We start from the raw sequence: 16,005 nt of genomic DNA, 5'->3' as shown, positions 1-16,005 counted from the left end.
CTTCCACTGACATGTAACAATGTCTCCATACTTCTTCTCAGTTCTGGCTATTTCATTGGGGAGTCTGGTTGCTGCCTCTAGCTTCTCCCTCCACCGCCTTCTTCTGCCTGCTGAGCTGGCACTTTCTGGCACTGGCTGTCAAAAAAACACAAATGGGACAAGAATAAAAATGACCCCTGAACTAAAAGGTTTTCCCCGACTCCATCCAGCCAGCCTCTCTCCCTATTACACCTGCCCTGGAGTTCTCAGCCAGCTTTTGATGTTTTGTTTTTTTCTGATTGTGACCAGCACATTTTACAGGGATGCCATGTTTTATTTGACTCTTGTCAGTCCCGCCACCAGAGAGGATCTGCCTCCTCTGGATCATGCACCCATGAGAGCATTCTCTTCCTCTCGCTTACACCTTTGTAGACCGCAAACATAACCTGACATGTTTGGGTATTATCATGTCTGAAAGAAAATCATTTTCAATTTTAAAAGCAGGTTATAAGCTTGAAAAAAAGCACATGATAAACATGTGGGGAGGACAGTGTATAAACCCAACTTAATGTTGAAAGGTTTCATCTAATGTGTGCACATAGTGAGTTCAAATGAAATTTAAATGTGCAATAAAAGCATTGAGAAACAATAGATCTAACGTAAAAACAAATCTGCAATTCACAAATAAGGGATAGTATTCAAATATCATCACAAAAATAATACATTTTACAAAAATAGTTTTACAATGTGAAATTACATGCATGCTTTAATTATTAAAGTTTATGCCACCAAATTTGGAGGCAATGAGGAAAGGAATGGGGAGAAACTGATCAAAGCTACTGAAAAATACTAAATCACAGTCATGCTGAAAAGAAATGTAGGTACATAATAGTTTAAATGTATTAAAAATCAGCATGTCCATCAAAGAAAAGAAGAAACACAGGCAGAGCTCAGCTGCAGATCATGAGGCAACAGCCAAACTGATGCTGCATTCAATTCTGCACACATGGTTGATGTAAATAAACCTTCATCTGTAAATGACTTTTAAAAACAAGACTTTCTGGAAGTGCCTCCACGGCTAATATTTACAGGCTACATCAGAATGCAGCAACAGCACAGCAGTTTATAACTCACAGTCTGTACAAAAAATAAAAAATAAAAAGTTCCTCAAGAAAAGGGGAGGATAAGATTCATGTCAAATGAATGTGCGTCTAATGTACTGCGAAGTGATGGAAACAAGACGGTGTGTGTCTGTAGGGCGGGGATGGAGGGGAAGTGGTGGTGGGGGGGGGGGCAGGGAAAGGGGCGTGGAATAAGACAACATCACAGGATAATGCAGCTTCTCACCATGTCATTAATCTCCGTCTGTGAACCGTCTGACCGTCACTCAGGTCGCTTTCATCCGTCTCCTCACCTGGCGGACCGGCTGGATCTGCTCTCGGAGGGTCTCCAGTAGCGGGGATGAAACCGACATAGCAAATAAAAGAGCATCTCCTACGCGTCCGTCTCCTTCTCTCCAGCAGCGAAGCTTCGCCTCCACTCTCCTCCTCCCGGCGGAGATATGAGGAATCCACTGGCCGATGGAGCCCTGACATTGTGGCTATTTCTAGAGGTGAGCGTTGTCTGCCATTATCGCCGTGGAGCGGACAATATTGATTGGATATTGAATATTTATTGGAGCTTTGACAGACGAGCCTGTTGGTTGGAAGGTGGAGTTTTGCCCTCATGAGTGCTTTTGCTCGGAGCTTATCGGTCCGCCAGCGGGCTGCATGTGATGCAGCTCCGATACGTGCCGCTTGGTCGCCAAAGTCAATTCAAAACTAAAACAATCCGATATCCCCTCGCTTAACGGCCAAAGTGCACACATTGTCGAGTCTAAATGTGAACATTGGCGACGTGTATGGGACTTTCGTTTAACTTCGGCATGCAAGTGACCCACAACAAAACACCTCCTATGTATGAAATCTTAACTTAAAAATTGGTTAACGCTGCTCCCATCTCTGATGCGTTTGACATGAGAACAAAAACAAAGATCAAATAGGGATGGTGCCGGTTGGATGGTATGCATGCTGGAAAGACATGTGGAGAATAATACACAGGTTTTTTTTATTATTATTATTATTTTTTATCAAAATACCACATTATATTGTTTGATGTGCTAGTCGGCTACCTGTGATACTTTCATCCTTTGTCTTTGTGTCAGACACCCATAACTCCTCAGTAGGTTACTGGGCCTGCAGGCACACACTGTATAGGTGCACAGCAGGCAGGAGGCAGAATCCAATTGTAAGCTGTCATGTTCAATTGTTTCTGTCTAATTCTTTTTTAATGATTTTTAATTTTTTAATTTTTCATACACATTTATACTTTTTGTGATTTTTTTTTTTTTTTTCCTTTTCCTTGATTTGTAGGCTTCATGCCACCTTGATGCTCTCTTGAAATGAATGAATTAGAAACATAACTTTGAGTCATGGATGTTCTGCATGTCGCTGGAGATTTAAGGATCATTTAAGGGGAAAAAAGAGACGACTATGAGCTCCACTCTTATTGTACAGGGCTCTGAAGGCTGCACGCTGTGGTCTCAACCCTGCTCCTTCTGCCAGTCCAGCGCCGCTGACACTCGTGTCTATTCATGTAATATTAACTCTCATCATTATTATTTTATTTCATTCCGCCGACTTAGTGAGCACATCCATTTTGAATGGGAGCCGACTGCCTGGAGGGAATCGAGCCCTTAGACCCAGTGCTGGTGCTGCTGTGTTCACTTTGATGAGTGGTCGTGATGACATCAATGTTTTGTTTCATTTTCAGCAGCTTTTGACACAGAAGTCTGTAAAGCCTGTAAATACACTCATGAAACCAGGATGTTGTGTGGAATTCTGCTTAAGATGTTTTAGATTCAGCGATGTCGTTTTAGGTTTGAATCCCAGGTTTGAAGATTGTGTCCATACTCAGGATCTGTGTTTTTCTGCCACTTTTGGACATGCGTTTCGACAAATAACGGTGGTCTTTCGAGGTTATCATGGCGAGCTTCTTGGATGTTCAGACTACACTGTATTCTTAGCTGATAATGGTCACCATGTCTGATCAAGGCAAATTATTGCCCTTTAACACCTGACAAACTACCTGCTACAGCATGCCATGATTGGTTCAGGTTGGTTCAGTGCTGGTGACAGCACTGCATGATGTCACGAGGGAGGAGGGGCCAAGCGCCAACTTCCAGAGACAAGAATGTAAACAAACAATGGCATTCGAGGCCAACAACAACAACAAAACTGTTAGGCTATGTGGGGGTCACACCTAGACATGTTGGGTCGTGTGATGAAGAGCACTCTTTGCTCCTATTTGCCAACCTCACTGGAAGTTGTCATGCGAAACAATAATGGGTAAAGAGAGTCTGAAAATGCACGATGATGTTGATGACACACGACACAGGATAAAATGATGAGATGTTTTGCCCATTTTCACTCCTGCTGCCCAGCTATTTTCTGGTTGATAAGTGGTTGATATCATCCTGATATCTGTCATAAATGTTATACCCAGTCACACAGATTGGAAGTAAATGTGTCGGCTGTGCACAACCAACAGGTTTGATTCAAATAATTATTATCAAGTGTTCAGCCTTGGAGCTGAGCTCTCCACAGGAGATATGTGCTGAAACACTTGTCACATATCCTGTCAATGGGCCTGATGAGGGAAAGACTCGAATGAAGCTATCCTCAGTGACAGTGGTTGCCAGCCATGCAGGGAAAACTTGTAGCTGAAGAGTGTGAGAGAGCTGATGCATGCAAGAGCACACATACCGCACAGATTTAAATATCTGCAGCATCGGTGATGTGGGCCAAGCAATGACAGCTATATCAGTGGAAAGGCAGCATGTACATACAGGGGATGAAAGCCAATTGAGGAGGCAGCTAAACATTTTCAAGCCACTGCTGTCAATCTCATCTTCAATCCACTGACCTGTGGTGGCAGCGGAACCGGATCAAATGCAGGACAGCCAATCAACACTCGAGATTTTGGCCCGAAGCCCGGAGGTGTAATCAATGAGAAATTATTTTGCAGTACAACCACTCCGAGGAGGCAAATCAATGTTGATTATCCTGTTACAACTGCGCATGTCAAGATCTGAGGAAATATTAGATGGCGAACGACCAGCTGCTTCTTGTAATCAGCCTGTAAATACCTTGATATGGGAGAGAATTGTTTTACCGCTGAGATTGCAGCATTTCTAACACAGCAGTGATGAGTAGCAGTAGTTGAAGAAGGAAGAGACCGTGAACTGGCAGCAGGGTGTCACCCATGCTTCTGTAGGTTGATGATGGTTTGGCGGTATGCATAATCTCCCGGTTCATCAGTATATGTATTATCCAAAGAAGGTTATGGTCTCGTTTGTAAAACAAATTCATAGTGAAAATCCAGTGTAATAGTGTTCATGGCTAGTTTTTACCAAAGAGTCCTGTTCGTGGGTGAAATCTGGTTGTACATTGACGTTGTACTAATAGTGTGTACCTCACAGGCCTCTCAGATAGGGCTGAGCGATGTATGGTGTTCTTACAAAACATTGATATGTTTTCATCAGAAATATAGAATAAGACAATATCATTTGTTTATCTTGATTTGCAAACTACAGTCTAATATTTTGTGCATACAAATGCATACATACTTTTCTGCAGTAAAAGGGTGGACTCTGATGAGTGTATTTATATCGGTTCCCATCTCGTACACTCATGGTTTTGAATCATAGCCCATGTAAAATTATTTGTCTTCATTGAAACGTTCAGAAAACTGCATGTTTTATCAAAAGTAAATTTCACTTCTACCTGTCAGTTAAGACCCATTTAATTTTGGTTGCTTGATTCTCTAAAGTTATGAAGTAATAACTAAGGTTTTCAGGGGAATGCTCATGCCTTTGGGGCGAGAGGAAGGTCACAACCCGGCTCCTCTGAGCTGTAGTTAACGATTGGGCTCTTTTATGATGCGGAGCCTCGCTTCCAATTATCGGAGCCTTACCTCCATCATGACAAATAGACTACATTAGTTTGCCAACATGTACCTTTATTACTAAAGATGGCTGAGGAATAACTAAACATAAGACACACAGAGCAGTAGGGAGAAGGACAGTGAGAGGGAGAAAAGCAATCACAAACTGCTAAGCTAAAGTAGCCACCAGATTTGAATGAAGCAATATTACATGAGAGAGAACAAATTACCATCTAAATAAAATATGGAATCTAAATGCGTTCATATTGTGGGGCCATTCGCTCTCTAAATATAAAACCTTTTGTTAGCGGGAGCGCCGTTTCCATGGCAACATGTAGGTGTGACTAAGACCTGGAAAACAATCAGTCCTGTCAGTAGAAGCAAACGTATGCAATGTTTACTATTCCAGGAAGTAGTCAGACCCTTAGCAATGACAACAGAGACGAGATCTTGTCCGTTATATTGCTTTCTAGAGGCGGTTTCTCAAACTGAATAAATACTAAACTGCTCAGCTAGCTCAGTCTGGTTGTAACTAAGCCAGGGGTGTCAAACATACGGCCCGCGGGCCAGATCCGGCCCGCCAGGGGGTCCAGCTCGGCCCGCCGGATGACTTTGCTAAGTGTGAAAATTACAGAAAGACATAAAGGTAGGTAGGTAGGTATATACTGTATTATACTTTATTAATCCCCGAGGGGAATTTTTTTTTAAATAAATTGCATTTCTATGAGAATATGGAGGTTTATGAGTACAAACATTTTGTAATTTTTTTAATCGATCCAGTAATTGCTTCAAAAACAGCGTAAATGCGACGTCTGCTCCGGAGGGAGCAGCGCTCGCTGCGAGGGAATCTGCAGAGGAGAGCCGGGGCAGATAAACAGTGGGCTGATGTCTGAGTTTTTGGTCTTTATGTTTCTAGTTTATTGTAGAAAGACCTTAAAATAGGGTTTATCATCCAACAACCTTCACCAATGATTTAAACATAGAGAAATATTGTCGTTATGTATGCGTTATTATGCTATGATTTTACTGGTCAGGCCCACTTGAGATGAAAGTGGGCAGTATGTGGCCCCTTAACTAAAATGAGTTTGACACCCCTGAACTAAGCTATCCACTGAAAAAAGATAACGATGGAGTCAAATATCTTTAAGATTTTAGCACCGTGTCATTTGTTGAACATATCCGGTCATGCTACCGACCCGATTTCATCACATGGGTCACAATTAGTAGGCCTATAACAAGTAAAAACTACATTATATTACATATTATATCAAATTCAATTCCAATTATATATTCCATTGAGGAGGTAGAGTGATATTTCCAGTGATGAGCAGGGTGTGATGTCATGATGATTTGAGCACAGTCCAAATGTTCTGTTGACCAATCAGATCGCTGGGTCGGAACTACTTGTTGTATAATAGCTTGGAAACAACTGTGGTATAAAGTTGCTGAAGGACGGAGAGCTATGAATATGTGAAATGAATTAGTGAAAGTTTTTAATGTACAGCAGGTAATTAACCACTGTAATTATGAATAAACAGAATTAACCCGGTTTGAGAGAGCAGCAACAAGGCTACCAGTAGCACGGACAAAGTTGAAAACAACTGAAGGAGCATTCTCGGAGAAAGATCTATTTTATTTAATCTTATTTAAGTTATTATTTTAGCTATTTATTTGATATAATTTTTCATTTCAATAAGGAAAAAAAACCTGATCACACCCTGTTTTATTAAAAGTGTCATCTCACTTACAAATGAACAGTCAGCCAACTTTGTAGAAGACACAGAGATATATATTTTGTGTCGCTATTCAGCCAAAATATCGGTATATTAAGGTTTTTAATGCATTTTGATGATTTTTCTCTTCATATTGACGAACAGCTCCAATCAATCTAAAATCTAAACTCCAAGTTAACTCGGGCAAATGTGGAAACACACACACACAGTTATCTGTTAATGTTTTGTTATTTTATTTCAAAATGAATGTATTGACGCAGAGAGCAAGAAAAACCAAACATGTGAAAATATCCAACTACAGTCTGAACTTTATTCCAATCTGTATGTTCCATCCCTTTAAAATGCAGTAATCTGATATAATAGGCAAAATATGTAATCAGAACATTTTCATTTGAATAATTATGAATTGAGGGTAATGATGCTAACAGAGGGTTAAGGTTGATTCAGACATATGTGTGTTCAGTAATAAGCATTCCAGCTAATTTCAGATGTAAGTTTGACATTTAACAATTTCGTTTGGAAGATTTTAATGTTTTGAAAGTGAGCTGTGACGACTGTTAAAAGTAGGCCCCGTTTTTTTAAATATATAAAACTCTAAAGGTGCATCCACTGTTCAGGCTCAGCTCTCATTGTCAGTTGTTGCTCACCGTTTATTCGTCACCATTGAATTTGAAATCGACCTTAGCCTTCAACGTGTTAAAATTACCCTGCAGAAGATGCACAAGGCTCACTTAGCTGCTGGTAAGAAAAAACAAAACAAAACATGGAGGTAAAATGGATATGACAAACAGGCACACATACATCCTCAGGGTGTGACTGCATTACCTTTTCAGAGGCTCTCCACTTTATGTAAATGCTTTGGGATGCATCATGTTGGATGGAACCTACTTTTCTGTTTTGTTAGCCTCCTCCTGGCCCATCTGCTGCATCACCATCATTATTACACACGGCTGTTGAGCAGCTGGAATCAGTGCTTGCAAAAACATCTGAACAATCACTATAAAAGAGCAGATATGTTTCTCTGATTTCAAAAGGAGTTTCTATTTTAAGCGTCACTCTAATGACACAAACAGTGCATCTTACTGTCTGTCGCTGGTAAGGCAGAATAGCTTGAGAGTGTAAAAAGGGTTCTTGTACACGTACAGCACGTTAGAGGTACGACGGTTTGAGGAAAGTATTGTTTATTATTTCAGGACAACAGTTTAAAGTTCTTGTGGTTAAGATAGTTATAACCAGTAAAACACATTTACGTAACATAATATATTGCTGCATTAAAAGTCAGAGAACATGATGCCCTTGCTGGTTTTGGACAAATGTCAATGGGACATTAAGTGTTTCATCTTAAACACATCCAGCTGCAGAGGAGTATTTAATTTATTCTACAATTAAAGTCACCTTCCACCATCTGCTGGACTGGACTAACAATGCCCCCAACTGTTTTTATGGATAAGTAGGTCCTACTTCACCATAATACATCTAGATGCAGTGGTGGAAAGTAACTAAGTACATTTACTCCAAAGTGTTTTAATGTTAATTTAAAGAATGGGGTCCAAAAGGGTCAGAGCACATCAAATATCTTTCATTTTTACATGTAAACCTGGAAATAATCAGAATGAAGAAGACAACAACAAAACAACTTTCTGACATGTTCTGCATTATTTCTAGGTCAACATAAATTAAACTGAAGCCAGGCAGGGACATTACAGTGTACCGTGGCATTGAGACAGTAGAAAACATGACATCAGAAGAGTCAGATGTCTGATGATTATTCTGAGCTAAAAGGGGATTTCTGAGCATTAAATCATGGCTGGACTGAAGGTTTCTAAGCTCTCAATGCTTTTTGGAAACTGGATCAGTTGTTCCTGTCGAAAGCAGGATCAGGCAGACAAAAGTTATCACATCACAGACAATTAACTTTGTTCACTCAGAGGAAGGAAAGCAAATCACAGACACAGGTTTTACTAAATATAGAACCCAAAACTAATCAGCCAAAGTCCTGTCAAAAGAGGCTGTTTGTGGTGGTCTCAGAGGACGAGTGGCCCGTGTACTCCATTTCTCAGGAGGGAAAACAAGAACAAACTCTTGAGTGTGCTAAGACATACCAGCATTTCACAGTGCATGATAATAACAAAAAAGCCCTCTTTATTGATGGATCCAAGGTAAAAAAAAATATATGTGTGGCAGTAACAGAAGGGTGGATGTGAGGAGACAAACAGCAGAGTGAAAGATACCAGAGTGGATCAAACCCACAGTGAAACATGATGGATGTTTGGCTACTCTGGAGTTGCATTAATGTGGAGGAGCAGCCTCATAGTTCAGGCCTGTATTAATTAACCTTGTATTGTAATAATTTTCCATTTCCATATATTTCTTCTTTTGCTCTGCTATTCTTTGTGTTTGTACCTTCTTTTTCTCTCCCTCTCTCCCTTTCTCTTTCACTGCAGCTATTTGTGTTGGCTCTCTGTTTGAATGTTTTATTAGCCTCTAAAGCACTTTACAAATATCCTTCAACCTAAAATTGCAGTGACTTAAAACTTACTTGCATGAGGTAACCATCACAGTCAACATACTGTTGCCATCTGATTCAGTTTTTTTTTCATTTTTTTCATTTGCCTTGTTGATTGCAGGGTTTTGGCCAGGCTTTTAGAAATACTGACATCCAGAGCTCAGATCCCCCCAGTAAGGATCTGATTTCAACTTAAAGGAACCGGTATTATACTAAATGCAACTTTAGAAACCCTTAGCACCTGATTTTTGATTCAGTGTAAAATATATTTCCTCAATATACTGTATATATATTGTCTCTGAATCTTTTTTTATAGTTTCCTTCTGTATCTTACAGTGATTGTCATCATCCACGACTACATTGCGAACAGGAACTGCTAATAGCTCATTTAGCACATTTTAAACTGCTAATTTGACAAAATTTAGGTTTATATGTAAAAAAAAAAAACAGGGGACTCAAGTGCTTTATAACCAAGTGCCCCTGAGGCAACTTGTGTTGTGTTTTTGCACTGTATGAATTAAATTGAATTGAAATCAAAATGAACTTATTCTAGTTTTACAGCCTCTTTTTTGCGTCTTCTTCATTCTCATTTCTCACACAAAAACCAAGAGAAGCTGTGATCTCAATTTGACCAGCACAGGCCACCGTATCCATCCTCGTGCTGAGGCAGCCTTGCAGTGTGCAGTCATCCGGTTAATAAACAGTCCTTTTCCACCTTTGCAAGGATGTCGTTAAGGTATAATCAGAATGTGATTGCATTATCATGCAGCTGTATGATGCATTATTATGTCTACTCTCTTTTATATTCAGTAGAGGCTTATAAATGTAATGGAAAACAAACAGCCTACATGGTGATACAGATATTATCATCATATTGTTATATCATTATATATGATATAAGATTAAAGATCGTATTACATTATGAATATCAGAATATAGTGACATGGCTTAAGTCTCGTCTTTTTCTGGTTTTAAAAGCTACATTAGTAAAGTGATGTCATTTTCTGAACTTACCAGACTGCTGAGCTCTTACTATTTACCTTTACCCAAATACACATTGTATCTTAATGTTTCTCGTATACAGTATGCATTTAAATTGGACCACAGTTGCAGGATTTTATTTACTTCTTTTTACAAGAGGGAAAGGGCTCCTTCTTATCTCTTCAGAAGCTAACATTATATTATATTGCATAACGGATGCTTCATATCCAGGTTATTTCAAACACTTTTGAGTGAAGCATGTAACTGCATGTACTTTGGATAACACTCCGATTGACCATGACCTGGATGACTGAGAACCTTCACAGACATAAATGCAAAGGCAACTGGACTTCTTTAGTTTCTTGAAGATGTTTTGCCTCTCATCTGTAAGGCTTCTTCACTTCAGACCAACAGGAGGGGAGTTCCAGGTTGAACTTCTTGAGAGTCATTGAAAGTTGTTTAGGTCACATGTGAAACCCACCCTGTGGGTGGTTAAGGTCACAGTGCTCATGGTGTGAATGGGTTTCAGGTCATTGGGTCACCTGGCCATCAGAGGCATTTTTGGACCAGAGGAACTATTTCAGTTCAAAGAACAGTAGGAGGAAGTTCCCCTTTTTTGTGTGTGTCAACACAGGGGGAACTTAGAACCTTTGAAGTTCCTATAACTCCATTTTGTGGTACTCTATTAGCGCCTACCCCTGGTTATGTACTTTCCCCATTATAAAAGGAACTGTGATGACATAAGTGTACAGTGAACCGCCATGTTTAAATCAGTAAGCCGGGTAAGGTACAGCTATGAACAAAGCCGTTTAAAACAGCAGAGGAAAGAGTTTCTTCAAATGAAGGTGAAAAATACTGAGGACCGACAACAAAGTCCAGGCTTTATCAACTCTATATGCATTGGAGGAAATATATTGTGATTTCGATTCAACGGAGAGAATATCAAACGTGGCTCCGTTTACGTCGTGCTACGCAGCGGTGAAGTACCGGAGGTTGTACTGGATTACTCATCTAAGGTGTAATCGTCCGACTTCGGTCATGACTGTAATGTTCTAATAAAACGCTGAAGGGCTTTTCATTTAAAATAAAACGGGAAGTGTTGAGTTTGTATTAATGCAGTAAACTGACAGTGCAAATGTAAGCAGATCACAGCAAGGCTTCAAGATGATTTCCTGAATCAGTTCATGAATTTTAAATGTAATTATGACAAGTCTGACCATTCCATGTGTCTTTATTGGCTCTCTTGAATAACAAACTCTTGAAACATAGGGAGGCTGTGGCTCAGACGGTAGAGTGGGTTGAACACTAATCAGAAGGTTGGTGGTTCAATCCACACCTCCTCCCGTCCACATGCCTAAGTGCCCTTGAGCAAGACACTGAACCCTAAGTTGCTCCCGATGTTGTACCATCGGTGTGTGAATGTTCTCCTGATGGCAGCACCTTGCATGGTGATCTGTCTCATTAGTGTGTGAATGGGAAAAACTATGTTAAAGCGCTTTGAGACCAAAAGGTGATAAAGCACTATACAAGTACAGACCATTTACATGTAAAATATGTACATGAATTTCAAGCAGATGAAGAAACCCAAAATCTTTGTCTCCTCACTAAATGGTGCTACATCATTTCATAGTTCCTATTTTTGGCGCAAATGCAAACTGCAAAAGGCCTTCGAACCTATTTACTTCTGGGGGAAACTGTGGTGGGGTTAGTTCCTCTAAAGAAAGCCCTCAGAACTGTTTGGTCCAAAAACACCTAATGTGAGCCATTAGGGTCCTGGTGTAAATGGTTGTTTATCTTCCTTGGCAGGGATGTCAGGACTGCGTTGTAATTGATAAGTGGGGTCTCAGACCACCTCCTTTGTTCAGTGATGGTCTTTCCAGTTTGACATACATGGCTTGAGTGTCCTTTGTCCTTCACGGGAAGATGGACTGCTGAGTCCTGAGACACTCCGGCAACATAAGGAATGACAATACTGCTCAGTTTGTATTCCGTCTGTTCGGTTTCTTTTCTTGGTTTTGGTGAAGGCCCAGTTTGGGTACCCACAGGTTTTAAGAGCTTCCATGATGTGCTGCTTTCATTCTGTCCTAGTGGGCATCGTGGAGGGTTCTGATAACACCCATTTTGAGCTTCAGTGAGAGTACAATGACTTTAACAAGTAATAAGATTATTGTTTGCGAAGCAAGAGCAGATCAGAGCACGCTTTTTTAGTCCAAAAAAATATAAATTTGAACATACGAAAAAAAAAATGTTTGCACAAACTGATGCTTCACCTCAACTTCTAACCAAGTAAAGAAACAGAATAGACAGACAGAAGAAGGAACCCAAACTGAGCAGCATTGTCGTTCTCAATGTTGGCTCAACTCCATCCTACAACACTATCCACAGCACTAATGATAATCTGTCAAAAATGTCATGAACGTGTGAATATTTTGTGAAAGCACCAACAGTCATTCCTACAATATTATTATTTGGTGCATCTTATTTGGAAAAATATATCATGATATTTGTTTTTTGTCCATTTCATGTAGTCCTGGTTGTATTGTGTGATCTGATTGGGTTGTCTTTGTTATTTTAATAATTGGTTTTGAAAAACTAGTGCAAAATTGGTTACAGATACAAGCATTGAAAAAGAAAAATCACCATTTACAGCCTAGATTAGCCTTTTGCAGTTCAGATCTTTAATCATAATTTAAGAACAATTTAAAATGAAACTGTAACCAGTAGACACACAGTGACAACAGCCAACTAATACATTCAGCTTGAGCCAGGAGATAATCAAATATAGTTCTTGTACAGGAAGCCGAGCCCTGCTTTTCTCCAGCTCGGTTTCCTCCCGACTGCTTTCTCCACTTCAGGAAAAATGCTCATGTGCATCATGCTCATGTGTGTTGCTGCTTGCTAATGGTTGAAGCATTTGTGTGGTCAGCAGAGATCAATATCACAGGAAGGATGAGGAGAGGGGGTTTGATGGGAGATCGAAGGAAGAGGGGAAGTGTAGAGTGGTGAAAGAGATGAAACGGAATGTAAAATCAGGCAGTGGAGGAGATTTTCACTAACGTATTGCAGGTACAGTATTTCTGCTTTTGGAACTGCTTGTTCCACAGATGGAACATTATTTTTGAATCATTGAATACTTGTTCAAATATAAAAAATTAATTAGTATATGTGACTATTCTTCTTCCTCATCTCCCCTGTTTTTACTGCCGCCTGGTAGTATTGCTTTACGTCCATCCGAAGGTGGCGGTAGTACAGTTAAAAGCTGTCTGAGACCCACAATTGTGAAGCAAGCGTGTGAAGCACCGAGCAGATGAAGCCTCCACTGATCAATAATCAGTAGCCAGCAGAAGTGAGTTTAATGTTGGACGTGCGGCACAAACAACAGCCCTCATCTCAAAGCTCAAACTAAAGACGCACTTCTTATCAGCTGTGCACGGCAACAGTTTAGGAGTTAGATGGCGTTCGTTGAGCCCAAGTTAGCGGCGCAAGTCTTTTCTTCTCTTTTTGTGTATGTGCAGTTGGGTTGTTAGTGTTGGAGGGGGTTAGAATAGTCGATTAATAATCAAACATTCACAAGCAAAATCTCAATAGTATTTTTTCTTGAAATGCCCATCTGTAGCATGTTCCTGATCTGTGGACAGTGGCCTCACAAACCAGCCAATGCTTCTTTTTTTTCTTTTTTTGTCTATGCTGGTCTTCTCTCTCAGCACGTACCTCTCACCCCAACGAGGCAGATGGTCCTCCCCACCTCTGAGCCTGGTTCTGTGAAGTTTCTTCGTGTTGTAAGGTTCTGTTGGGGTCCTTATTATGTTCCCAGTGCCCTGAGATGACTTATGCTGTGAAAAAAACAAATTATATAAATAAAACTAAATTGAAATTAATATCTATGTATTGACACTTGCTCCCTGTCTTTGTGGCCATAATCCATTTGAGTTTGCCAGAATTTACAGTTTAGCACCATTCAGATCATCATGAAAGACAGAAATGTCTTGAAATCCAGTATAATGAGAATATTTTCATGCTTTGTGTACAAAATGCCTCAATAGAAAGGTTTTGTTTCACAACCTCATCTGGTAAATCCTGCATCTTCAAAAGCAAAACACGCCCTGATCACTTTACACATTCTTTACATGAAAAGGTTTAAGGTTCAGCGTACAATCATTTGATTTATTCATCTTCCTGAATGTCCTGCAGCCAAAACCCATCTGAGCTGGTCTTTAAAGCATGAAAATGCATTCTATGGTTGCATAACAGTCATTTTTGTCCCACGGGAGCACAAGAGGGACACTTTCCTCTGCTGTCAGCTCTTTCACTGAGCTCTAATTAGAGAAAGACAATGAACAGAGCTGGATGGTAACCATTGCTGGCAGTGTTGGGGACAGGATAACAATTAGGTCCAAACAAAACTCAATGGGAAGCAACAAAGTGAAAGAATTGTGAAATTAAAGCTTACAGCTATGGAAGTGAAAGATTTTAATATCTACTAACACTAGGCACAGGCTTGACAATACTGACAAAGCTTTTTAAAACAATGAAATACATGTTTTGAAAACAACAGTTTTAGTACAGTTTCTTTTCTCACTCAGTGTGTTTGTGTGTGCATGTAGGAAGGGTCACACATCTGTGTAATAGCACATTTCACCAAAATCACACATTGGTCCATGCCTACCAGACATAAGGTGTTTCCTATAACAACACTGTCTACTAAAACCTATATGCATGGACTTTGTTGTTTGGGTTTTTTATTATTTTGCATAATTTTGCAGAAGAATATCATTGATATGTGAAATGAGTAGAATACCTTTTTTATATGTCCAGCTCTGAGTACTACTTTTAATGAAAACGAGGTGGTAGCTCGTTGTCTACCGTCCTGTGGTAGGAGTGAAATGTTGTTCGTGTTTAGCATTTTATTGATGAGCTATTGATTATGCAAAACTTTTCAACTTTATCGAGGTTGTTTTTAGTTTTTTCCCCTCCAATCAATTGAGTGCGTTTGCTGTAACGCTGCTGTGCGACACTCTTGACGCTGCGAGCTGATTTCACTTCGGTGAATAATACAAATCTGAAAAGGTATTCACCTGTTGCTGCAGCTGACTTCTACGCTTGTCATTACCATCGTTGTGCTGTCATTTTAAAGTGCAAAGTTTAAGCTCACTAAACGCTAAGTTTCTCGTTTACATGCTTTATTCACATGTTTATGAAATGACCTGGATTTGAAGTGTCCGTAGCGCAAAGAATTATTGAGAGACCTCTGCTCTGCTCTCCTCCTCCTTACAAAGGTTGGTCAGTGTGTCTGACAGCAGCCGCTGGGCTTTTGTCTTCAACATCATCATTTTCCATTTTGTTCACGTTTAATAGCTGTTTTGTATTCACCAGATACATTACCGTCCAGATTATGCTTGGTTGCGGGTCCCCCTTTGGTCCTGCTTGGGCACATTTGACATACACTAAATGTTTCAGATATGGCAGTGTGCCATTTATACCTTGCAGCAATGCAAAATGTTTAGGATTTGAAATTCATATACATAATATTAACACATGGACACATGCACACGTGTAAAATGATATGCATGAATGTGTCATTTGTATATTACACATTTATACAAATACATATATGTCAAATGTATAAATAATTATATATGTGACATATATCAAAATGCATTATACATACATAAACATGGATATTTGTATGAGCTCGACATTTATGTCACATGAAATTATTACATTATTTGATAGGTTTCATATATTGTTTGTACATATATATAATGCATGTTTGTGCATTATATGGACATATATTACATATATATAAAAAAATTACATAAATAC

The 16,005-nt window shown here is 39.7% G+C and overlaps 1 protein-coding gene across 1 annotated transcript in view; it reads left to right on the top strand.

Annotated features, from left to right (window-relative positions):
- The first annotated feature begins 1,291 nt into the window (after positions 1 to 1,291).
- vopp1b (VOPP1 WW domain binding protein b) overlaps positions 1,292 to 16,005 on the top strand; it is a 50,948-nt gene continuing 36,234 nt past the window's right edge. Inside the window, exon 1 of the mRNA XM_069698093.1 lies at positions 1,292 to 1,591. Coding sequence (XP_069554194.1) covers positions 1,541 to 1,591 — 51 coding nt within the window. The 5' untranslated portion in view covers positions 1,292 to 1,540. The remainder of the gene's footprint in view (positions 1,592 to 16,005) is intronic.

Source organism: Brachyistius frenatus, unplaced genomic scaffold (assembly GCF_029030835.1).
Source record: "Brachyistius frenatus isolate BFR_SWC_R1_liver_20210118 unplaced genomic scaffold, ASM2903083v1 Contig_25, whole genome shotgun sequence".
NCBI classification, from domain to species: Eukaryota; Metazoa; Chordata; class Actinopteri; family Embiotocidae; genus Brachyistius; species Brachyistius frenatus.
The sequence above is the reverse complement of the archived record's forward strand: the minus strand, read 5'-3'. Positions and strand labels throughout refer to the sequence as shown.